Source organism: Zophobas morio, unplaced genomic scaffold (assembly GCF_036711695.1).
Source record: "Zophobas morio isolate AGI-343-1 ecotype UQ-CSIRO unplaced genomic scaffold, CSIRO_AGI_Zmor_V1 ptg000008l, whole genome shotgun sequence".
In the NCBI taxonomy this organism is placed as follows: Eukaryota; Metazoa; Arthropoda; class Insecta; order Coleoptera; family Tenebrionidae; genus Zophobas; species Zophobas morio.
Window position 1 is genome coordinate 13,670,664 of NW_026972113.1, and position 24,235 is coordinate 13,694,898.

General features: G+C 40.4%; 1 protein-coding gene across 8 annotated transcripts in view; it reads right to left on the reverse strand.

Annotated features, from left to right (window-relative positions):
- The window catches only part of LOC135125429 (uncharacterized), a 127,714-nt gene that overhangs the window by 17,447 nt on the left and 86,032 nt on the right, over nt 1-24,235 (reverse strand). For 5 of the 8 annotated variants that reach the window (XM_064051047.1, XM_064051044.1, XM_064051046.1 and 2 more), the window contains 15 exons: nt 23,483-23,587; nt 18,483-23,120; nt 11,859-12,055; nt 11,608-11,812; nt 7,736-7,834; nt 7,549-7,682; nt 7,408-7,483; nt 7,321-7,356; nt 6,933-7,089; nt 6,773-6,884; nt 6,589-6,621; nt 6,372-6,437; nt 6,224-6,273; nt 5,996-6,168; nt 1,318-1,377 (listed from right to left, as the gene is read on the reverse strand). In XM_064051047.1, coding sequence (XP_063907117.1) covers nt 1,318-1,377; nt 5,996-6,168; nt 6,224-6,273; nt 6,372-6,437; nt 6,589-6,621; nt 6,773-6,884; nt 6,933-7,089; nt 7,321-7,356; nt 7,408-7,483; nt 7,549-7,682; nt 7,736-7,834; nt 11,608-11,812; nt 11,859-12,055; nt 18,483-23,120; nt 23,483-23,587 — 6,141 coding nt within the window. The remainder of the gene's footprint in view (nt 1-1,317; nt 1,378-5,995; nt 6,169-6,223; nt 6,274-6,371; nt 6,438-6,588; nt 6,622-6,772; nt 6,885-6,932; nt 7,090-7,320; nt 7,357-7,407; nt 7,484-7,548; nt 7,683-7,735; nt 7,835-11,607; nt 11,813-11,858; nt 12,056-18,482; nt 23,121-23,482; nt 23,588-24,235) is intronic. The other 3 variants (XM_064051049.1, XM_064051048.1, XM_064051050.1) reach the window with 3 other exon arrangements.

Sequence of the window (24,235 nt, forward strand, 5' to 3'; positions counted from 1 at the left end):
ACATCGAGAAATCGAAAAGTGGGGAAGTCGAAAAATGAAGAAATCGAAAAATTGAAAATAGGAAAATTTAAACGTAAAAATATCAAAAAAAATAAAAATCGAAAAATTTAAAAACCGAAAGATCCAAATCTGAGAAGTCGAATAATCGAAAAATTGAAAAAATCAAAAACCCGAAAAAGTCAAGCATTGAAAAAGTGAAAAAACCAAAAGTCGATAAAACGAAACATTGAAAAGTCGACAAATTAAGATATGAAAAAATCGAAAATCGATTAATCGAGAAATTGAAAGAAGTAGTTGCCAAAAATGCAATCACGATATCTAGAACGGATGCAAAAGATAAGATAAAAAATCCACCTGTTAATCAGTTTTGTAGAAAAGTGTTGACAAAAAGTTTCTAGAAATAATACATATTTGTACAAAGTGATAAAAAGAAAAAGTACAATCGAGAAGATAGTGAAATTATGTAATACCAAAAACAAATATATCCCGGTTACTCACACATGACGCGTAACAACGGGGATTACTACATTACTGTCAGTCCGTATAATAAGATGATTATTTTACGCCCCGCCACATAAATAATTGCTAGGCAAACACAAACTTATAAATATACACGTGCGTAACCGACATTAGCACCTAATTAGAATAAATATTTTCGCTATCGTGCTTACATTCACTACTTTTGTGAATTTTCAAACCAAACACTCCGATTTCCCGTCAAAAAAAAAACACGTATGTGAAAAATGACGCAATCCACATGAAAGTAGCCCCATTAAATCAGAAAAATTATGAATCGGTTAAAAAAAGCAAATTATCGATAACTTTAATATTATCACACACCTTTCGCTAAAATTTCGATAAGGACGAAAACACATCTTGACCTAAAGTGAAACGTAGCCCCGAGGCTAGAAACGCTTTCCGGACTTTTACAAAGAAATTAATAGCTCAGGAGAAAGTTGCTACTAACTGTACGGAATGGGTCCATAGACCATCGGAAGATCCGCGATGGTGTGTCTGTGCAAGGCCGTTTGCTGCCTCCGGGCCGCCAGTTCGGGTGCCTTCCTGCGAAAATTCACTCCCGTGGCCATGATTCTCACTCACTGGCACTGATAAGATGGTGCACCTTATCGGCGATAGCGCGATCGATTGGAGGCATTGTCATGGCACTAAGTGGTTCAAAGAACCGCAAAATGACGAGGACGGAATGCAAATACCGCGATGTGGTACCCCACCTACGATCGGTGATAACAGATTATGTAAACTAAGTTTGCTTGATTCTTTGGCAAGGACGCAACCTAACCTAATTCTAGACTGTACCTGGTTGCAGGTTTCTTACTCCGTGTTGACCCTTGGGCGGCGGCAATGGAGGCTCTGGTTCTACGTAACATGGCAACATGAGCATGACAAGAACAAATGGTCCATTGAGACCACACTCACTCTCAATTAACTAAATATATGGTGAAGCATGAGCATGCGGAAGCATTTGAACTATACCAAAAAAATTGGTTGAAGGTTGTTTTGACAGAACTTCCCTCGTCCCTGAAGTGTAGCCTAACGAGTCCCGCTTTTTGGAAAAGTTACAAAAATTGTTTGCGATTTTTTGTTTCTTCAGAAAAATTGAAAAGTTGGAAGTCGAGAAATTAAAAAATGAAAGAAAATGAAAAAACGAAAAATAAAACAACGATTTTTCGAAAAATTATAAGATTTGATTTTGAGAATTTTATTTTTTTATAATAACTCTTGTAAGTTAAAATAATAATTAAAAATCGCTCTTCTACTAAAAAATTTTGTGATGACGTCATCAACGTATATCAATTTGGATAGATGTAGCGTACTACTAATAATACGATTACGGTAACCTCAAAACGACCTAGACGTCAGACAGACAGACAGACATACTGACGGAAAAAAATTGGTGCCCGGCTACACTATGAGTGTTCCTTAATTTAAATACAACACCTTTAAACGAAACTGAGGGTCTGGTATGTGTGGAAGTCCACCACGATTTGTACCTTTGTGGGTCATGGTGGTACCGACTCTTCTCTTCCTTCTTGTCGTCAGCGCCGGCTTTGAGAATCGAGGACTTTTTGGGGGTGGGGGAGGCGGATTTGGGGCGGGGACGGAGGCGGAGTTCGCGGGACGACGTCTCGGGCGAGGACAACGACCGCGCGTTGTCCTCGCACCTGGGGTACCGATGCGCAATCCACGACGCCGCCAAATACGGCGCTATATCCCTCAACTCCCTTATATTCGGCGACGACGTAAACATGTGTCCCAATAACGAAATCTTACTATCAAACTTCTGTCTCAACTTCTCAACTTCGCCCACCGGACAGCCCAAAATCTTCGCCAAATCTTCCACACTCTGCGTCTTTTCCTCGGGAGTTTGCTTCCTGGCGTACAAGTTCGCGATTTTACTGATGATGTTAATGTGGGGCATGAATCTGTCTTCAGCGCGTAGAAACGTCGGGGAAACCACTCCGCCCCGACGATAGCGACTGCGCCCTCGCCCGGCGTGCGCCGGGTATTCGTACTTACTCCGCAACAACTCCACCCCCGGGACGCTCATTTGGGAGTACTTGTACAGGTTGGAGTCACTCCGACAACGTCGGGTCAGCTTCGAAGGATACATAGTGTGGAAGTCCTCGAACTTGGTCTTCAAACGACGGACTTCACCCGTTTTGACTAAAGCGAGCTCGTCGGAGTAGGGCGAAAGGCTGCGACTTCGGTAGAAGCTATCATTGCTGGTAGTTTCGGAAATCGGGGGGCTGGGGATTCTCATCAAGTGGGGGCGTTCGGGAGAAGTGTAGGCCTCTTTACGGGTGGCGGAAAGTGGTACTGTGGCAAACTTCATGAGTTCTTGCTCCCCGAAGAGCTCCTTCAGATCTTGGTACGACTGAGATGTGATGGAGCGGCGTTTGAAGGGGGACGAAGTGTCGTCAAAGGGGGTTTCCGCAGGTTTGTAGATAGTAGGTGAGAACTTTTCCTGTTCTGCGACGTTCTCAAAGTACTCGACCTTTTTCTTGATTTCGTCTTTGACGTGGATCACCGTCTTGGTGGACTCGTCGGTGCTCTCGGTCTCACTAGCTGATGGAAGTTTGGGATTGGTCACGTCGGTTTTGACAAGAGCTGGACTGGGTTCTTCCACTGTTAACCCTTTGGGTACTTTTGGTAGTTCCGACGACTTCGACATTGAATCCAGAGCGCTAGTGGCGGCTATCGCCCCTCGAGTTTCTTTACCTAGTACGACATGAAGAGTGTCAAACGTTCTGTGTTTAACTCGATCTAGAACCTCCTTACTAATACTGTGTGAGAGTACCTTCTTTTCACTCTCGGAGAGGATCTGTGGAGGCTTTTGGTACTCGGACGTGTCAGAGTTCCTTCGAACCGTCAAACTCGTCTCAAACTTGTCGTCCGGAACGTGAATCGTGTAGTCTTTTTTCTTGGCCACATTTTGACTATAAATTTCAGACAATTGGTTCTTTAAAATGTTGACCTGCTCACTTGACAAGCTACTCCAGAGACGGCTCCCGATTCCATGGGTTAGCATGCGTTCCGAGTCGATTAACTTCTGTTTCGAGCTAACCCGCCCCTCAGACTGTGACCTCCGCTCCACCATTTTGTTCGCCAAGCTTAGTACCGAGTCGCCTCTCCATAAAGGTTTGTAAGTGTCCAGGTCCCTCCGTCTCACGTTCTCTCTGTCCGACTCTTCTTGTTTTAATCGTTCAAACTCTTCCTTGATATTGTCGACGGACTTCTCCTTGACTCGGAGCCCTCTGTCGTACTCCTTTTTCCAACGATAAGCATCTACTTCTTTGGGACAAAACAAGAACCCTTTTTCTTTGGCGTCGTGCTTGAGTTGACCAATTAGAGTTTGTAGTTCTTTCTCGGCACGCTCTCTGGTCCGAACTTCCCGCCACCTATCATAGTCAATAATTTCGTCTTCGAAGCGTCCTCTAGGCTTCAAGGTGTGACTCGACGTGGTCTGTTCCAACTGCCCGAACTTCTCTATAGCCGAGTAGAAGTCGTTCAAGTCCTTAAATCTACTACTCTTGGTTGTGGAGCGCAGCAGCTCTTTAACGTAGTTTTGGTACTCCTTCCGGTCGTACGAATCTATTGAACTCGTACTATGGCAGATACTAGGACAGGTGTAGATGGAGACTTGGTTCTTCGGGCTTTCGCTCCGCTCGCTGATGGTGGGTTGACTCCTCATTTGCATGATCCGTCGTGACGATGGTGACCGTACCATGGGTGAAGACGGGGGAGTGGGGGACCTCACCCTTCGTTCCACCCGGGGTGACACAGGCCGACTAGTCTGCGAAAAAATTAGCTTTGGAGGAAGACTCGAACTCCGTTTTTCAAAATGGTGCGGACTGTCCCAGGTTACCGACTTAGGGCTCGCGGAGCGCGACCTCGCCAAGTCCAAGCTCCTGAACTTCGAATCGGTCACAGGTTTCGTGTGTCTTAGGTACACCTTCATAGCGCTAATCGTAGGTTCGGAAGTCGATGACCTCCGTTTTTGCAACTGGTAGGTTTTTTCCAGCAACCAGGAGCTACGACTCGCTAGAGAGGGCGTCGGCGATGGTAAGTCCCGAAGGAACAAGTGCTGAAAAAAATAGTCAGTCTGGATGGCTTCTCTTTGACGCTTGATGTCAGTCAGAGCGTCAAAATCGTCCTTCATTTCGCGTAGTTTCTTGACGATGGAGGTACCAGCCGCACGACCGGCGCACTTCGCCGGTACCACTTCCTTCCCCTTTTTTTCTTTCTTAGCAATTTCTCCATTGATCTCTTCTTTCTTGGATTTTTTCACGTTCGTGACGGTCTTGGGTTTCGGGGGTTTGGTTACCTTCGCGATTTTTCCCACGGTGGAAATCACCTTCTTGGTACTAGTGGGCGACTTAAGCGACTCTAGCGAGATCTTGTGTTTGGGTTTGTCGCTTGGAATGGGCGACAACGACTTGGTTCGCTTTTGGATGGTACTTTTCAAGAGAGATTTACCTTTTTCGCTAATCCCGACTTTGATTGGTAGTACCGCCGGACTGTCGCCGTTCTTCGCCAATAAGGCCGTCGACTTCTTGTAAATGGTACCCGAAGGGAGACTCCGTTCGGCTTTCTTCACCTCATTCGGGGACACCAAATCCGGCGAACTGAGAATCGCTGCCCGTTTTTCGGGCTTAATTTTCGGCAAAACTAAGTCGAATTTGCGTTTCTCGGTACCGAAGGTTTTTGTCACGGGTTCGCTCTTCGGAGGGCACTTTTTGCACGGTTTTCTGGTGATGTTGGTACGACTTTGGATGCGGCTGGTGGAGGTTTTGGGGTCTTTGGTGGTGGTGAGGGTGGACACTATTTTGGAGCGGAGCTCGGGAGAGGCGCTCACTACTTTGGATACTCTCAGTTTGGGTTTGGTGCCGTCTTTGGTGCGCACTGGTGATAGTTTGCAGGTGATTTTGTCCCTCAGGTACTTCACGTTGGTGTTGTCTATGTTCGACGTGGTGGTGAAACACGTCTCGTGTCGCTTACAAATCGGCGACTTTTCACTCTTGACTTTCATGGTGGAGATGAGGCGTAAGGTGGAGTTGTTCCTCGAGGAGCGTCTTCTAGGGGGTGATGGAGGTGGTTTTACGGCGGAAGGGGCCGATCGTTTGTGGTGAGCGAACAGTGTGGAAGGATCTGGGTGTATGGTTACGGGGTAACAGAAAATTTCTCTTTGTGGTTTGACGGTTTTGTGTATGCGTATGCGTGTCAGAGTTGGCGATATGGGAAAGTACTCCAACTCGGGTTCTTCTGTGGAAAATCTTCACGATTAGAGTAGTCGGATTTGTGGGGAGATGTGCGCGGAAACTAGAGTGTGTGTAGTGTAGAGTAGATAGTTCAAACACTTTGGAATGACGATGACCTTACCAACACCTGGTTAATGTCTTTGAGTACATGCAGCACCATTACCTCGTTAGTACTGTTTAGAGAAGGACCCACTTGTGTAAAAAACTCGACTCACCTTTGGGTCGCTCGGGGGCGGGCTTGCGTAGGCCGTACAGAGGGATGTCGCCGCCCTTCTGGATTGTCTTGTACGCTTCTTTTTGCTCGGAAGGGCTCAACTGTTGGGCTGTGTCGTCCCGTCGACGGAACACCAAAGTCGAGTCGCTTTCGTAGCCGGATTCTTTGAGAGCTCTGTAAGAATTGGTCATGACGGAGAAGAATTAAGACGACAGAAATGGGTACTCACTGGTTGATGAAGCTCTTGGTCTGAGGGACACGCTTTTGCTGCTCCAGGTGCTAAAACCAAAACAATTAGTATCTAGAATTACAGAAACCTCGGCATGCACATGCATCATGCGTAAACTGTGTATTTAATGTTTGTGTTTGATCCTTACAGACTTGGCTAAGGCTCTGGAGAACATATAGTCATAGCTTGGTAGTGCCGAATTGTCGTCCAACCACTATGTCGTGTTAAAAATGCTATGTTAGTCACAACCCAACACCAACATGAAGAAAATTAAAAGAAATGCTTGACGGGAAATCGAGTCCCGTCAAACACTTCCCGTGTTAAAGTGATCTAGACAAAAAGTTGTAATCAAAAAAATATCCTACCCCGTCGAATATGTCCATCACTTCGTCCCACCACTAAAAATGGAAAACATTTTAGTAACAATGCGTCTACAAGCAAAATCTGGTAATTGGTTTGTGATTGTCATGCGTTACACATTTTAACCATTGATGCAAGCTCGGGCTACCACGAGATTCTCGGAGTAGCTTAATCCATGGTCGGGCTTACCTCTTTGGCTTCTTTTTCCGAAATCGACGAATGTCCGGGAATGTAGTTTTCGATGCGACCGGGTTGGTTCTTGTAGGGGTCGTGGCCGTGCTTGACCACACTCGAGCCGACCCTGCAACCACACTTGTATTTTTGGATTTTAATCCAGGGTAGGACTCACTTTTCTGTACTGCGGGGCATCGTGGAAGACACGTAGTCGTTCTCTTTGTCTCGGGTAACACGTCTTCGGTCCAAAGTGGCGTACTTGTAGTCGAAGTCGCTGTCGTAGGCCCCGGGCTCCGGCTCGGATAAGTAGCCCGAAGTGTAGGGGTACTGGCCTAAATAAATAAATCGGACACAATCAGATTTCGAAGCACGACTAAGACGGAATGGAAATGAGTCGGTGTTATCTTATCGGTGGAAGGGGCAGCGAAGGCCAGAAATTAACTATTTACGTGTGATGCGCGAAGTACCAAGGTCGTACTTTTCGGAAACTTTGTGTATAAGTGGTACCAGTTATATAATTTGTGAATGATATGTGGAACACTACACTAATAAAGATACAGTACCTCTCCGCTGTTTGTATCTGACGGTAACATATTCATCTGTAAACAGATAAACAATAAACAGTGTTAATAGCCACAAAACAAACTCACCTCGATGTGGTCTCTGTTTGTGTATAGTGTCGTACATTTTCTTGTACCATTTCGACTGATTGGCGTCCTTCACCTCCTGTTCCATCGCGTAAAATCACGTTATCGCATCAGATAAATACTTAGATAATAGTCGAACCTTACCGATCTCAGTATCAGAGGCATTCCGTCCTTGGTGGTCGGCCCGATCCCTTCGTACTTCCGCGCTCCCAAATCGGCCATTTTCCGCGCCTTTTCGCTGTCGGATTCGCTGGTGTACTCGTTTTTGATTTTGTACACTAAAAAAAAACAAACAAAAATGATGGGTGTCCCATGCAACAGATACACCTACATATCTCCCCTGGTCCTACGAAGGGCGGTCTGTCATTCTGCGGCCTCTTGAAAGTTTGGTCTTGCTCTATGTACAGGGCGCCCTTAGGCAGCTGACCCTCTGCAACAAAAGTGGAAAGTCTTATCTTAGGGTTTTACGGTCGTTCGAGGCAAAAATTTTGTTTTATCGGGTTGCAGCATCTGCGACGACGGTGCTTCGGTTTTATCGTTGTTCTACGAGATAAAATATGAAGTTGTTTTTCAGCGACGCGGAAATAATCGGATGTTTGCTTTAATAAGTTAATCCTTTTGGGTCGTAAATTTGGGGATTTGGAGGGAGACGTTTATTGCTTGTTACCGGGAGGGGTATTTATTCCCGGAGATGTTTAGATCAAAATAGAAGACACTGGTTCGTCGTATTGACCTCTAGAATACGAAAATATAGGTCTCTCATTTCCGGTTTTCTGTCCGCGTCTGTGTCGTTTTATATTTGACAGATAATCTTCTAAAGTACCGGACCGATTGTTGTCGAGTTTTTACCTTAGGCACCCAGATTTTTTCAATTTTACGATTTTAAATTTTTGTCATTTATTGGATTTAAAATTTTGTTCACCTATTCGATTTGACAATTTTTCGATTTTACAATATTTGGGTTTTCCAATTTTTCGATTTCTTCTTTTTAAATTTTCGATTCATTAACTTTTTTCGATTTTTAAGTTTCTCGATTTTTATTTTTGCAACGTTTCATTTTCGTTCTTGGATTTGCAATTTTTTGATTTTCCACTTTTTCGATTTTGCACCTTTTCGATTTAAAATGTCGAGTTTTCAATTATTTAATTCTTTAATTTTCGATTTGTAACTTTTTGCCTCGGTTTTTTATTTTATTTATTTTTACACTTTTTAATTTTTTTCAATTTTTCGTTATTCACTGGTTTTATAACTTTTTTTTCAATGTGAATTTTTTTACATACGCATTTCGATTTGCAATTTTTTGGTTTTTAATTTTTCGATTTTTCAACTTTTAGACCCGGTTTACAAAAGCTCAATTAAATATTTGATTGCGATTAAATTTTTAAACCTGCGTTAGATTACCACGTGATCAACCCTACGCCAATCAGACGTCGCTAAATGCCTTGTTAAATAAAAGTTAACTTATTCTCAGTTAATATTACACACTGGTCCTTAGATTGTTTAATTAATTTTTTTTAGTGTTAGATTTTTCAGTTTATCGATTTTTCAAATTTTTGTTTCTTCAGTTTTTCCTGTTTTCATTTTAAATATGTAATAATAATTAGGAGTATAATTTAAAATTTTTTTCACTTTTTCAAGTTTGCGATTTTAGATTTTTGTCATTTTTCAATTATTGGATTTTAAATTTTTTTCATTTATTCGATTTAACAATTTTTCGATTTCCCAGTTTTTCGATTCGTTCGTTTTCTCTTCTTTTTAAATTTTCGATTCATTAATTTTTTCCAATTTTTAAGTTTCTCGATTTTTATTTATGCAACTTTCAGTGTTTCGTTTCTTCTGTGCTTGGATTTGCAATGTTTTAATTTTCGACTTTTCGATTTTGCAATTTTTCGTTTTTTCAGTTTTTCGATTTTCCAATTTTTACGATTTTTTAGTTTTTCGGTATTTATTTTACTTATTTTTCGTTTTTCATTGTTCTGATTTTATATATTTTTTTTTAATTTTTCAATTTTCAATTTTTGATTTTCCATTTTTTGGATTTTGCAATTTTTCCGATTTTTTAGTTTTTCGGTTTTTATTTTTCGAAATAAAATAATAAAAAATTGAAAAATACAAACTGAAAAAACCAAAAAATATAAACCGAAAATTGAAAAGTCGAAAGAATAAAAATTGAGAAACTTAAAAATCAAAATAGTACAAAATCGAAAAACCGAAATATGTATTGTAAAATCGAAATTTTGGAAATTAAAGAAAAATGTAAAAATTGAAAAACGGAGGAATAATGGGAGGAATCGAGAAATCAGAGATTGAAAATTTGAAAAATTGAAAAAATAAAGGATATAAAAAACGAAAAATGGTGGTATGAAATCCCGAAAATGGAAACTAAGAAATCGGGAAAGTGAAAAATAAAACTCCAAAATTAGAAAAATTGCGGAAACGAAAAATTCTAATCGAAAAATTGACAAATTGAAAACAAAAGTAATAAAATCGAAAAATCTAAAGATTGAGAAAACAAACCACTGAATAATCTAAAATTTAAAAATTGGAAAAAAGAAAAATCGGGGAAATGAAAAAATGAAACATCAAAAATCGAAAAATTGAAAAACGATACATCGAAACTTCAAAATATCGAAAATTCTAAACTTCGAAAAATCGAAAAATTGAAAAAGAGAAAAAGTTAAAACCGAAAAATTGAAAAATTGAATAATCGAAATAGTGCACGAAAAATCCCAAAACTGAAATATTGAAAAATTCGAAAATCCAAAGTCGAAAAATCGAAAAACCGAAAATTAAAAAAATTGAGATAAACATTTGTAGAAAAATCGAAAAATTGAAAAATTGCAATAACTGACAAATTGAGAAACCGAAAAGTCGAAAAATTGGAAGCGGGAAAATAAAAAATCGAGAAATCTAAAAGTCAAATTGTAAAACTGAAAAATCAAAAATGATAAAATGTATAAAATGAAAACTTGAAGACTTGAAGCAACGAAACATTCCAAAAACGAAAGATTAAAATTGAGAAACTTAAAAATCGAAAAAACGAATTCTGTATTGTAAATTGAAATATTGAAAATTAATGAAACCGGAAAATCGTGTAACTAGAAATTCAAAAATTGCAAATTTGAAACATTTAAAAAGCAGACATGCAAGGAACTGGGAAAATGATAAAATCGAAAGAAACATTGAATAAATAAAGGAAATGAAAAAACGAAAAATTGTGATAAAATTCAGAAAATGAAAATTAAAAATCAAGAACTTGAAAAACTGAGGAAATGAAAAAATGAAAAATCGAAAAATTAAAATTGTAATATCGAAAAATTGCATTTTCCATTTTTTCGATTTTGCAATTTTTTAGTTTTTCAGTTTTTAATTTTTAGATTTTTCGATTTTTCAGCTATTCGAATCAAAAAATAGAAAAATTGAAAAATCAAAAATGAAAACACCAAAAAACAAACTGAAAATTGATAAATTGAAAAATTAAAAATTAAGAAACTTAAAAATCGAAATAGTGCAAATTCGAAAAAACGAAATACTCTAAAATCGAAATATTGACAACTAAAAAAATCGGAAATCAGATAAAAGACTAAAAGTTACAAAATTAAAAAACTGAAAAACTGGAAAATCGAGGAATTGGAAAATCAAATTTGAAAAACTGAAAATTTCAAAAATGGAATAAACAAAAAATGATAAACTCGAAAGGATTATGGTATGTATAAAATCGAGAAAATGAAAATAAAAAAAAAATGAGAAAATGAAAATTAAAAAAATCGAGAAAATAAAAAACAAAAACCAAGAACTTGAAGAATTAAGGAAATGGAAAATTAAAAAATCGAAAAATTAAAAATTCAGAAACTGAAAAATCGCAAAATTGTAATATCGAAAAATTGAAGAAACGAAAAATTATGGAACCGAAACACTGAAAAATGGAAAAATTGAAAAATGAAAGGGTGATAAAACGAAAAATTATCAAAATAGTGGTCGAAGATTTAGGTTTAGAGCTCGAAAAATGATTCTTAATGACTTTCACATTATATTACTGACCGGAGGTCAAAAAATATTGCTGGGCAAGTTTGCATATGGAAGTAGAAAAATTTGTGAAAAAGCGTGACGACTGTCAAAGGTATGAGCATTCAGTTATTATGACCCATCGGGGCAATGAATTTTGTAAAAAAAATGAGATTTTTACCCCTATCGTGACAGTACCTCTGGCTTTCTGCAGGAGCGTTATGGTCGGATTCTGAGCCTTCGGCAGCCTCGTCGTGGGAAAATCATTAAACCCACAAGCCGGCGACGAATGACTCGTTGGAAGACGCTTTTCTAGGGTAGATGAGAGAACAACTCCGGTGTCGCTACTGGTTTCCGGTACCTTCCAAGGTGGTTCCTTGGACGCGTCACTCGAATCCCCGTCCTGCAACTCCCATTCAGACCACAACTACCCCAAATTGTCCCCTCACCTCAACCCTGCTACTTTTCCTACTCAAAACCGGCGACTCGAACTTGACGGGCCGAAACTCCTTACGTTCCACCGTGGGACTCGAAGTGGCACTTTTGGGAGTCCACACCGGCGAAAGTGGCTCATTTTTGACCTCACTCTGGGACCTCCGCGGCTCCTCGGGCCTCGGTTCCTGTTTTTGCCCAGGTGACCACACACCTGCGAGCAACATTAAAATTAGACACGTGTGAGCACGAATGAAACTTAATTGGTTGATTGACGTAGAGGCAAAATCGTCATTGACGAGGCCTTGATGGCCCGTTAGTGTAATTTGAATTCGTTGTGGTAATGGACGTGTGGGAGGCAGTAGGGAGTGCGGGAAAAAATTTTTCCTGCCGCTCCATAGAGTCGATGAAGCGGACCATTTGGCTGATACTCCCACTACTAATTATAAACACGGTGACTCACTCCGACAGGTAAAAATAGAAGCGTTTGAGCCACAATTACGGAGCTAATTATCTCCATTATAAACAACATGTGGACGAATCTGGTGGACTTTCCGCTAATTACGAAACACCAGATGACGATTTTTGTTGGGGCCTCGTTCGTTTCTAAATAGGGTTGCTGGACTTGAAAATCGAAACACAACCAAACATTTCGATTTTTTTACTCGTACTCTGTTCCGCTTATATCATGATGTAAGTGCCGCTTCCGCTGTTGTGCAAGTCCATTTTTAATTTGACCGAAAATAACTGCGCTTCTGTTTTTCGTCGTCTGTTGCCAACTCGCTGGAAATGAACGAACTTCGTTTTTAATGTTTAATTGAGAAATTCGGGGATTACGGACTTTTAAGTGTTGCCTACCTGGGAATCGAGTAATTAATTTTAAAATTAGCAGAATTGCGAAACCGGGATGTCGTTCGTTATCGTTTCAGCACTTCGAGACATTTGTGGCCGGGAGGTGGGAATGGAGGCTGGAAATAGAGGCAATTATGAAATTTGATATTTGATGGATTCGGCGGTCCAGATGTGGAAGAGTGGCTTTAAAGGGAGAAAAATGGAAGCATTGTGGCGAAAATGCGAAAAATTGGGATTATTTGGAGGTCGTTGCCATTTATGGCAAGTGGTTGCCATTCAGCATCACGTGGAGATGCTCCAGATGGTTAAATGGCAACTATAAAAACACAACATTAAATTTTAAGTCACTAATAAAAGAAATAAAAACGGAAAAAAAGTATAAGTGTGTCTGCAACCACCGGACATGTTTTTAAATGGCAACATCTCAGTGAGCACAAAAGTTGCCACTTGCTCTACCCGTCTAAACGTATTTATTGTGGCACCGACAACAAAACGTGACAAAACCCAAATAACACCGAAATCTCCCACAACAAGCAACATAAATTCAAAAATAAACCCAATTGAGCGGCCACTCGACTTATTTAAAGTAACTTTGATCAGCTTTAAAACCTTGACTTTCCCGACCTATTTTTAAATGATCAACAAATTAGCCAAACACTTCCCTTACACCAGGTCCAATAATTCAATCGGGCCACAACAGCCGGTGAATAATAATGTCTCTCAATGAAATATTAAGGGCGAAAATTTATTACAAGAAACTCCATTAGAGGCCTCCAGTCTTAAGCTATCACAGCAGGATTTCATTGTCTACCATAATTTATAGCCCCACTTCCGGAACAACAACAAGCGGGAAAAATGGGACATCGGCGCCGTCCGCGAAAAGCGACCTTACGCGCACGTACCATAAGGGCCGCACTCTACAGTTAATAACGGGTGAACTCGGTCTTACGCGCACGTGACACAAGGGCCACGCAAGTACGTACTTGGGGTGGACGCCGTGGCCTTGAAGGTGGGCGCCGGGGCGATCATGTCTCGATGGGTTCGCTAATGGTCGGTTCACACTACATGGCACTGCGGCACGGCACACGTGCTCTGGCACGGAGTCGACGAGGCTGACTGCACGACGACGTCTTGGCACCGCGACGCCGACAACCACCAGTAGCGCGTCGGGACGCCGAAACGGATTTAGATCTCGCACTGACCGACTAAATTTGACGAATCGATTTGGGTATGTTTATTTGACGTTTTGATGGACGTGTTGCGATTAATCAGCGGATGTGTTGACGGGGTGGGCCGGGGGCGGGAGCGGGCGGCGTGCGAATTAATGGTTTACGCAACGATGCAATGATTTTACGCGTTTTTTTTAATGTAAATGTGTAACGGATAATGAAATTCAGGTCAGAAATCGGTTAGATCTGGTCAGGTCAGAAAAATTTAAGTCAGGAGGTTAAATTAGGCCAGGAAAAGTTCGGATCAGGAAACATTCAGTTCAGGGATTTATTAGGTCAGGAAATGGTCAGGTCTAGTCAGGCCAGGTTAGAAAAAGGTCAGTCAGGAAAAATTCAGTTGAGGTCAGGGCAGGAAATGGTCAGGTATGGTCAAGTGAGCTATGTCTGGTCAGGTCAGTTCAGGGAAAGATCAGATCAGGAAAAATTCAGGTCAAGAAACGATCAGGTCTGGGAAGGATAATTCAAGTCAGACTATATAGGTCAAGTCAGATCAGGATAGATCATCGTACGTGCCGTTAGCTCAAGAGATTTTGGGTTAGAAGTTAACTAAAATCATTTCAAGTCAAGTCAGCTCAGGAAATGGTCAGAACAAGTCAGGTCAGGGAAACGAACATTAGGAAAAAGTCAGAGCAGGAATATTTCAGTTCAGGAAGCGGTTAGATCTGACCAGGCCAGAAAATGGTCAGCTCTGATCAAGTGAGACCAACCTAGACTAGCTCAGGAAAAGGTCAGCTCAGGCTGTAATACCTCAAGTTAGATAAGAACTGGTCATCTGTGTGTCCTCAGATCAAGTGATTTCAGATTTCATTCATATCAAGTCAGGTCAGGTCAAGTCACATTAATTGTTTTTTGGTTTTATATGGCCTGAAATGCAAAAATTGGAAGAAAAAAATGTTTCACGATATTTTAGTTTAAATTAAAAAATTGGTCTAAAGAGTTTAGACAGTACTTCCCTCGCTGTCGGAAACTTGACGACTGCATGCCTATTGTGTTTTTTTTCTCATTACATTTTTGTAGTGGGAATTTAAAAAAAAATTGCGATGACGTCATCAACATTTTTGCAAGGACACGTATATCAGTTGGGATAGATGTAGTGTAATACTAAGAATAAAATTATTATATTCTCAAATTTTCGGGAAAATGAATTGGGTCGTTTTGAATATTGATTTGTAATAATCAATAAAATAACGAAACAATTTACTCAAGTATACGGCAACTGAAAATCGTTTATGTATAAACATTCTTAATTTAAGATGACAGGCGTAACAGCATACGTGAGAGTCAAACAGATAAACTGTAAACAAAACGACCATCGGTTTTATTGCTTCGACTTCCGCTTATTTTATAAAACATTGGGTTTTATTTTAATTCTTGACGGTGAAATTCACAATTGGTTGATTACAAACATGTCTATTACACATTCGCGGAACCAAGTGAACGCATAAAACAAATGCAGGTCTGTAATGTTAAAGTCGATGTAAATAAGCGTGCTACCCTTATGTTTCAACCGAGTTTTTCCTTTAACAAATTTTGTGTCTACCAAATTGGGTTAGTTGGGGTGTAATACTAATAATAAGTGTTGCCTTTAATTTAATCAATAAAATAAATTGACTTCATTACTTTTTTTGAACCACCTCTTAAGAAAATCTAAAAAATATGAATGGAATGATAAATCACAAGTACAAACTCATAATATCTTTTGCATTTTAGATAGGATTTATTCAGCAAAATTTAAGGGTGACGTCATCAATTTTTTTAGGAGGGATGAACAAATATATTTTGAACAAAAGTTTACCATGCTTATAATAACTTTAAAATATTCCCAAGATTTCAAAGCATTCGGTTTTGTAATTCCTGATTAAATCGATAAAATAAATTCACGCCTTCATTAATTTTTTTGAGTCACCCTGCATATGCAAATCCAAAAATTTGAATGGAATGATAAATCACAAGTACAGACTCATCATATTTTGTACATTTTAGATACGATTTATTCGGCAAACTTTTGAGCTGACGTCATCAGTTTTTTGTAGAAGATAACCAAATATATTTTGACTAAAAATTTATTATGCTCTTTATAACCTTAAAACATCTGCAAGATTTCAAAGCATTCGGTTTTGTAGTTCCTGATTAAATCAATAAAATAAATTTACGCATTCATTCATTTTTTTGAGTCATCCTGTATATGCAAATCGAAAAAATTTGAATGAAATGATAAATCACAAGAAGAGACTCACCATATTTTGTACATTTTAGATAGGATTTATTCAGCAAAATTTTGTGGTGACGTCATAAATTTTTTAGGGGGGACGACCAAATACGTTTTGATCAAAAATTTACCATGCTTATGATAATTTTAAAATATCTTCAAGATTTCGAAGCATTCGGTTTTGTAGTTCCTGAGTAAATCAGTACAATAAATTTACGCTTTCATTTATTTTCTTGAATCACCCTGTATATGCAAATCCAAAAAATATGAATGGAGTGATAGATCACAAGTACAGACTCATCATATTTTGTACATTTTAGATATGATTTATTCCACAAAGTTTTGAGCTGACGTCATCAAGTTTTTGGAGGGGATAAGCAAATATTTTTTGACTAAAGATTTATGATGCTCTTTATAGCCTTAAAACATCTGCAACATTTCAAAGCATTCTGGTTAGCAGATTAAAAATTAAATTTCAAAATGTTGTTTTATAATTTTGATTTTTTTTCCAAAAATCTGGACGTTTCGGGAAAAGTCGATTCAGAGTTGTAAACTACATGTGTAGGACTATGTTATTTTATACAATTGAAAACCCATTTACTATGTACAATTTTGAAGTGACGTCATCGCATTAGTGGTGGGGATGATTAGACAAATTTTGGTTAGCGTTTTACCATCTACATGACATTCTTAATACAAGTACAAAATTTCACAACAATCGGTCGAGTACTTTCGGAGATTATCTGTCTAATAAAAATCCGGGGGCAGACGGACAGACGGACAGACGGACAGACAGACAGACAGACGGAAATGGGAGACCTATTTCTTCGTCTTCTAGGGGTCATGAAAGATCGAGAAAACGTAAAAGTAGAGAGTCGGCCAACGGACTCGATTACAATACTTCCTTTGCTTACGCTCGGGAAGTAAAAATATAATTTCGTTTTTTAAATTTGTTAATTCCTATACAATTCATATATTATACACCAATTTTATTTATTGATATTTTTATTTATAATCCAAAACTTCAAAATAAAAATGGATAATAATCACAAAAAATACATATATCAAAACGAATAGGTAATATTTGTAAACTTCTGATATTAGAACAATGCGTGTAATAGTAGATAATAAAAAAATGTTATGTTATGACGCCACTACGGCGAGCACGTTTATATTACTAGAATTCCAACAGCTATGTGATTACAAACATTCGACGAGTTCAGTTCTGAAATGAAAATATAACCTTTCTGAACAATTTACTTTCACTGGAATATTCGTGAGTAATTTTAGTGATTCCTAAACATGCTCGCTGCGCTCGCATTATAAAAACTGCGTGGGTATATATCGAATAATATTTCCCGGAAGACTGAATTATGAATGAAATTAAAATCATAAGGGTAACGCTACAAACAAGTGTTGTATATCGCGATCACCACGAAAATCTTAAATCTTTCGAGCAATGAGTCGAAAAGGTGTAGTGACTTGAGTAAAATAAACAGTGTGGTGTTTGTCGAAAGTGCACTCTCCAAGAACGGAGTGACGATCTGGATTTCGTCAGGATTTAAAGGGTGAGTTGGGTATACTCCGGGCTATTACTTCAGAATTAAACACGCTTGTTCTAATTACAGTAGGTCCGTTTCGAGAAACAGAGGGGACTCGCTACAAGCTTAGCAGAAGAGCCATAAGTTGAGTCTTTATTTAATTCGGATTTCCATACATCAACACAGTTTAAACTCAGTGTGAGTGTTTCATTGACCTCGCAGGTATTCAATCTAATCCATCCACTAATGTAAACATTAAACAAAGCTAACATACCTTCCATAGCTGTTAGATTTACCAAAGTGTGGTCGGTTTCAAGGTTGCACAACTACATATGCTAGAATTTAATAAACTCCGGGAATTTTTAAAAGCAACAAACACTCGCCGTGCCAAGCATAATATCCACGAACTTCAGCCCGGCCCACTCCGGAAAATTCCCTCGTACACGTCATAACCCAAACTCCCCAACAATGCAAGGCATGCTGTTAAAACCAGGAGTCGACTTTAATTTAACATGCTCCGTTAGTAATGAGAAATTCAAGTCGTAACCAACCTCTGCCAAGCAAAAACCCTCTCGCTAGCACAAGCTCCGAATCAATTTCGTGCAGCAAGCTCGCACCAAAGCGTCTATTTTTGCTCAACGCCCTGTAAATCCTCCTCGCATCCTTGCAGCATCTCCTCGCTGGAAAGTCAGTGTTTTCGTTTTCGTAACCTACTTAATTTCGGCCGGTTAAATTTAGGCGATGACGTGGAGCACACAAGCCAAGCAACGGGGGAAACGGCACAACGAAAACCAACACACAATGACTCACCGCCGTCGCTCTCGGACGCCTCCGCTATCTCCATGAACTCCTGCAGGTGCTTCGGGAGTTTCTCCTCCTCGTCGTCGGTTTTCTCCTCGTTTTTGTTCAGTTTCCCCAGCTTCTGCTTCTGCTTCACCATGTCCATGAACTCGTCCTCGATCCCCGCCGCCGCCCTCGCCGCGGGCGCGCTGTCCACCTGGGACACCTTCAGCACCTTCAGCTGCTTGCGCTCCTCCCGCTCCTTCATCTTGTCCAAGTACTCGTCGTACATCTGTCTTCGGAAGACTTCGGTGGCCACCGGCATCGACACCGGCCGCGGCTTGCGGCTCTCCGCGAAGTCCCCGCGCTTCGAGATCATGAAGTCCTCCTCCCGGAACCTGCGCGGACCCTCCAGCTGGCGCTTCTCCTCCTCTAACAGCTCCAGCTCCTCCTGGATCTCCCGCTCCTTCTCCTGCAGGAAGCGCATCTGCTGCTCGTAAAACCCCGCCGACTTCCTCCGGTCGCTGCTCTCGTCCTTCCTCCTCGCCAGCTCCAGCCACTCCGACAGGTCCTTCGCTTTTAATCGCGCGCTTTCCATGTTGCGCGGCAGCGTACTGAACTTCATAACTCTCGGTTCTTGTGCATCTCGGATGATTGCCAAAAGGCGAGGCTCGATCGAGCTAATTTCGACTTGTCTGTCAACCGCACGACGCCCCCCAGAAATAACCTCCTGGTGCACGAGGTCCTGGCGTAAGTCGCTGGTGAGGTGCTCGATGCTGGAGGACACGTCGGCGAGCTCCTGGAGCACGTCGGCGCCGAAGGGCTGCGACATGAGGAAGTCGACGCAGAGCTGACGCAAGCTGGCGGGGGACTCGGCCTTGCCACCTTTGAAAGAGTCGTCGTCTTTGATTGAGGTTATGTCTGCGATGGAGCTGTTCATGGGGTTGTATTTGGCGGTGCAGAGGGAGGTGGCGCGGCTGGAGCCGCTGCTGAGGGACGGGGAGGGGGAGGGGACCGGGGGGCTGAGGACGTTGGTGTAGAACAGACTTTCGGGGACCTGGACGCTGCAGATGCTCTCGACCTCCTTGGAGGGAGATTCGGTTAGTTTGATGGTGATTTGCTTAGACGGAGACTCTTGTTTAGGTTTGGACTCTTCCTGGAGGATGGACTTTAATCGGCTGGTAGATTTAGGTTCTAGATCTTCTAATAAGTCTTTCAGACGACTTGGAGTTTCTACCTCCACAGGAATATTTCTAGTTACGGGTTTGCCGCTCGGCACTAGAACCACAGGAGGCGTCAAATCGTCGAGCTTAATAATCTCTGGAGACGATTTAAGATCAGGCGTTCTGATTATTTCCACGTTCTTCACAGATTTTGGATCACTTTCTATTTTCACTTCTAAATCTTTTCTAACTCGGTTTTGCGTATTAAATTCGCCGATGTTGCAAGTACTAATATTTGCAAGATTTTCAGTAGATGTGTCTTCCTTTTCCACTTTTACTTCTATTATTCTTTCTTTGGACTTTTCTGGTATCGGGATGTTACTATTTCCAACTTTGTTTTCTGTTCTTCTGTACAGATCTTGATGACTAAAAGTTCTATTTTCGTGTCGTATATATTTAGATTCCTGTTCTCGCTCAAAATCTATAATTTTTTCTTTGGCTAGGTGCGGCTTTTTCCAAATATCTTTCCCCGGGAAATCTAGGTTTTGACTAAACCTAGAATCCCGTTCGACTCGAGCTTCTAAAATTTTTTCTGATGTTTTATATTCGTCCAAAGAGTGACTCTTTCCAAATATAGCCTTTTTTAAAACAGGATCGCCTTCGAGTCGAATTTTTATAATTTTTTCCTTAGTATTTTCATTTTTATTTTCTTGCTTCTTCTGAGGAAGTTTGGCCCCATTTTCGAGATTTATTTCTATCAATCTTTCTTTCGCAGTTCCAGAATTTTTTGATAATTCCTTTGCAGAAAGATTATTCGATGAATCTTTAGAAATGACATCTTCATGCGGTTTTTCGAGCTTTATTTTTATTACAGTTTCTTTGGAAATTTCTGATTTTTCCGATTCCTCCCCAGAATCATTTTTAGATGATTTTTTGACAACAAAATCTTCGTTTTCCTTATGGACAAGCTTCGAATCGTCTTCAATCTTTATATCTATCACTCTTTCTTTGGAAACGTTTGCATTTGGTGACGATTCCTTAGAAATAAGATCTTCATTTTTAGTTTGACTAGATTTAGAATCTCCTTCAAGCTTTACGTCGATTATTCTCTCTTTGGAAGCATCTTTATCTTTAGAAATTATTCCTTCATTTTTCACTTGGTTGGATTTAGAATCTCCCAAAATTTCTACGTCTATGATCCTTTCTTTGGAAATGTTTGTAATGTTAAACGATTTTTCTTCGCTTTGACTAGATGTAGAATCTCCTTCAAATTTTACATCTATTATCCTTTCTTTCGAAACATTTGTGGTTTTGGACGATTTTTCGGAAATAAAATCTTCTTTCTTCGCTTGAATAGATGTAGAATCTCCTTCTAGTTTTACATCTATTATTCGTTCTTTGGACACATCTGAGACTTTAGATGATTCTTTGGAAATAAAATCTTCATCTTTCACTTGGCTAGGTTTAGAATCTCCTTCAAATTTTACATCTATTATCCTTTCTTTCGAAACGTTTGTGGTTTTGGACGATTTTTCAGAAATAAAATCTTCTTTCTTCACTTGAGTAGATGTAGAATCTTTTTCAACTTTTATATCTATTATCCTTTCTTTGGACACATCTGTGCCTTTAGATGATTTCGCTTGGTTAGATGTAGCATCTTCTTCTAATTTAATGTCTATTATCTTTTCATTCGAAATATTTATGGGTTTAGACGAATTTTTAGAAACAAAACCTTCATTTTTAGTTTGACTGGATTTAGAATCTCCTTCAAGTTTTACATCTATTATCCTTTCTTTGGGAACATGCGTGCTTTGAGAAGACTCTTTCGAAGTAACATATTCATCTTTTTTCTTTTGAATAAATCTAGAATTATCTTCAATGTTCATTTCTATTATTTTTTCTATTGGTGTTGAAAACGAGGAAGCACTTTCAAGTTTCACTTCTATTATTCTTTTTTTGGCATGTCCTTGCTGTATAGATTCTTCTATAGAAGGACTTTTTGGCGAATCTTTGGAAACCTTATCGCTTTCTCGAACAGGTTTAGTTTCACTTTCGAGTGTTACTGGTATTATTCTTTCTTTGGACTCTTCTAGTTTCATAGATGTTTTTTCTGCACGTGATTCTCTATTTTCCTTAGAAATTTCTGACTTTTTGGATTCTTCCACAGAATCAATTTCTTGCGATTTTTTAAAAATCATAGCATCATCTTTTTTCTGTGCAGATTTAGAATCGCTGTCAAGTTTGACTTCTACTACTCGTACTTTCGAAACTTCTGATTCTGAATCGGCAGAAAAAATTGTCGTATCTAGTTTTTGAGCAGTGTCTTGAGCAACTTTAGGATCTTGTTTATTTTCTACATCTATAATTTCGTCTTTGGCACATTTGACCTCACTGTCTTCAGTTTTCGTTAGTTGAGCTTTCTCTTTGGTTTCGTCCAGTTTTGTCGCCTCTATATTTTCCGAATTATCGGGAGTCGGAGGCGGCGTTAACTCCGACAAAATCTCCTTTCCTAGATTCTCGTCCATACAAACCAGAACCCCGCTTTTCTTCACCGTCACTTTAACTTTCTTCGTTTCCTCCACCACCTCCGACTCTCTCAAATCCGGTGCGCTCGAATTAGCACTAGATATTACGTCGTCGGTATCCTTTTCTTCGTCGTCCGACTTAGGGTCCGGGGTGGTACTATTCGAACTATCTTCCAGAAACACGACCTCGGCTCGCGCTTGCGGCACCACGGTACTCACCATAGGTATATCAATGATCCTCGTACCGACCAAAATGGCCGGATTTTCCACCACGTTTCGTTTTTTGGGTGGTCGTACCGGGACTTCCGGTTCCGGAGTACCTTGTTTCAAGTGTCGAGTCGCTGGTTGCTCCCTGTCGCTCAAATCGCTCGCTTCCTCGCTGATGACGTCCAAAAAGCGCGGGTTGTGCACCATGGGGGAGAAGTACTGTTCGAGGACAGCGCGTTTGCGGGCCCGGCGGCTTTTGACGGAGTCGATGGTACTGAGTTGGATTTGCTTGAAGGCGTCTTCAGGGGAGTTGACGAGGTTCAAACCTTCGAGGAAGTTGCGGAGGGTGAGTTCTTCTTCCGGGGAAATGAGGGAGACTTGTTGCGTCGTACATTGTTCTAGGGGAAGGTAGAGAGCGTTGGTACTCGTCAGGGTACTCGTTTGGGGTTCGAGTTCGTCGATCGTCGCCGCGGTTTCCCACTCCACGTCACTCTCGGCTTCGGAAATTATTGCTTTGCACTCGGATTTGTCCTCGCTTTCGCTTACTTCTGACAGTTCTTGTATTTTGACGTCGTCGTCGTCGTCTAGACTACGACTCTTGATTGGTTTTTTTTCCGGCGACTTAACCCGTTTCGGGGATTCCACTTGGTACTCTTTCTCTTGAACATCGCATTCCCCAATCTCCTCTACTATTACTTCCGTCGTACTAATCACCTGGCGCGCTTTCTTCCGGTTGTTCCTCCTCCTTCGCCTCCTCCCGTTATCGGCCATATCTACATAAATCGGACGGACACATTTAAAGGACAGGTGATGGAAGAAACACAGGAAGAAGCGTTATTCGATGATGTCACTGCACATTACGTAAGTACTCATACACTAGGATATTATTAGCGACTGCTCGCACTTGCACGCACACGACACTGACAGAGGATTTTTAAGTGAAGCGGGATTTATTACCAGCCATTGTAAATGAATTTTAGCGTTCTGCGACACACGTGAGAATGCGTTAACAATGATAAGGAAGTTTTCGTTGTTTAGAGCGAGCGCAATTAGTGCGCCACTAGGTGCTACGGAGCTGAGTCCACTTGAACTCGCTTCGTCGTTAATTGGGAGCGATTAGTCAACTGCGACTTACCTGACGGTGACGTAAGAGAGGTGTACGTCGATGTGGATGAGCTGGACGAGCAGTTGGACGAGAGGGTGGACCTCTGGGAGGCGATGGGGTGGGTGGGTGGGTCACCTGCAAAAAACCACAGTTACATAACAAATAAATAAAACTAACGGTTTTGGTGCAGTATGCATCGATCAATGCTAATTACCCCGTTTCCGCGCAATTGTCTTCTGGGAAGTGTGTCAAGGCGGATCGAGCGGGCGGATATAGGCTGGATGTTGGCAAAAATTCGCAGTTATTATGCGAAAAATCGGCGATTTAGATTCGGGCAGATCGAAGGTTATTATTATTATTATTATTATTGTTATTATTGTTTTGTTGTGACGGATGTGGCTATCTGTGTTTTTTCATTTCAATGGTTTGGGGATAACCTTTGTGGCCTCTTGTGACAAGTGTTACTAATTTTAAATAAAATTTGTTGGTTTTGATTGGCGTGGATGGGGGGATGTGCACGGATTTCGTTTTGGTGTCAATTATGTTGGATGGTTATTGTTGGTGTGGAGGATGCATGTAAATGGCGGCGATGTGGTGGATTAAGTGGGATTGTTTGGATGGAGCGAGGTGCGAGGCAGGGGGTTCTGGGTCCAAGTTTGTCGCCGATTTTTATTAATGATCTATTATATTGTTTTCGTTTCTGTTTAGAAGAATTTGAAGTTTGCGTGTCTATTTTTTGTAGATCTTTTTAATTTTTAACTTCGACTGATATTTTTTAACAAC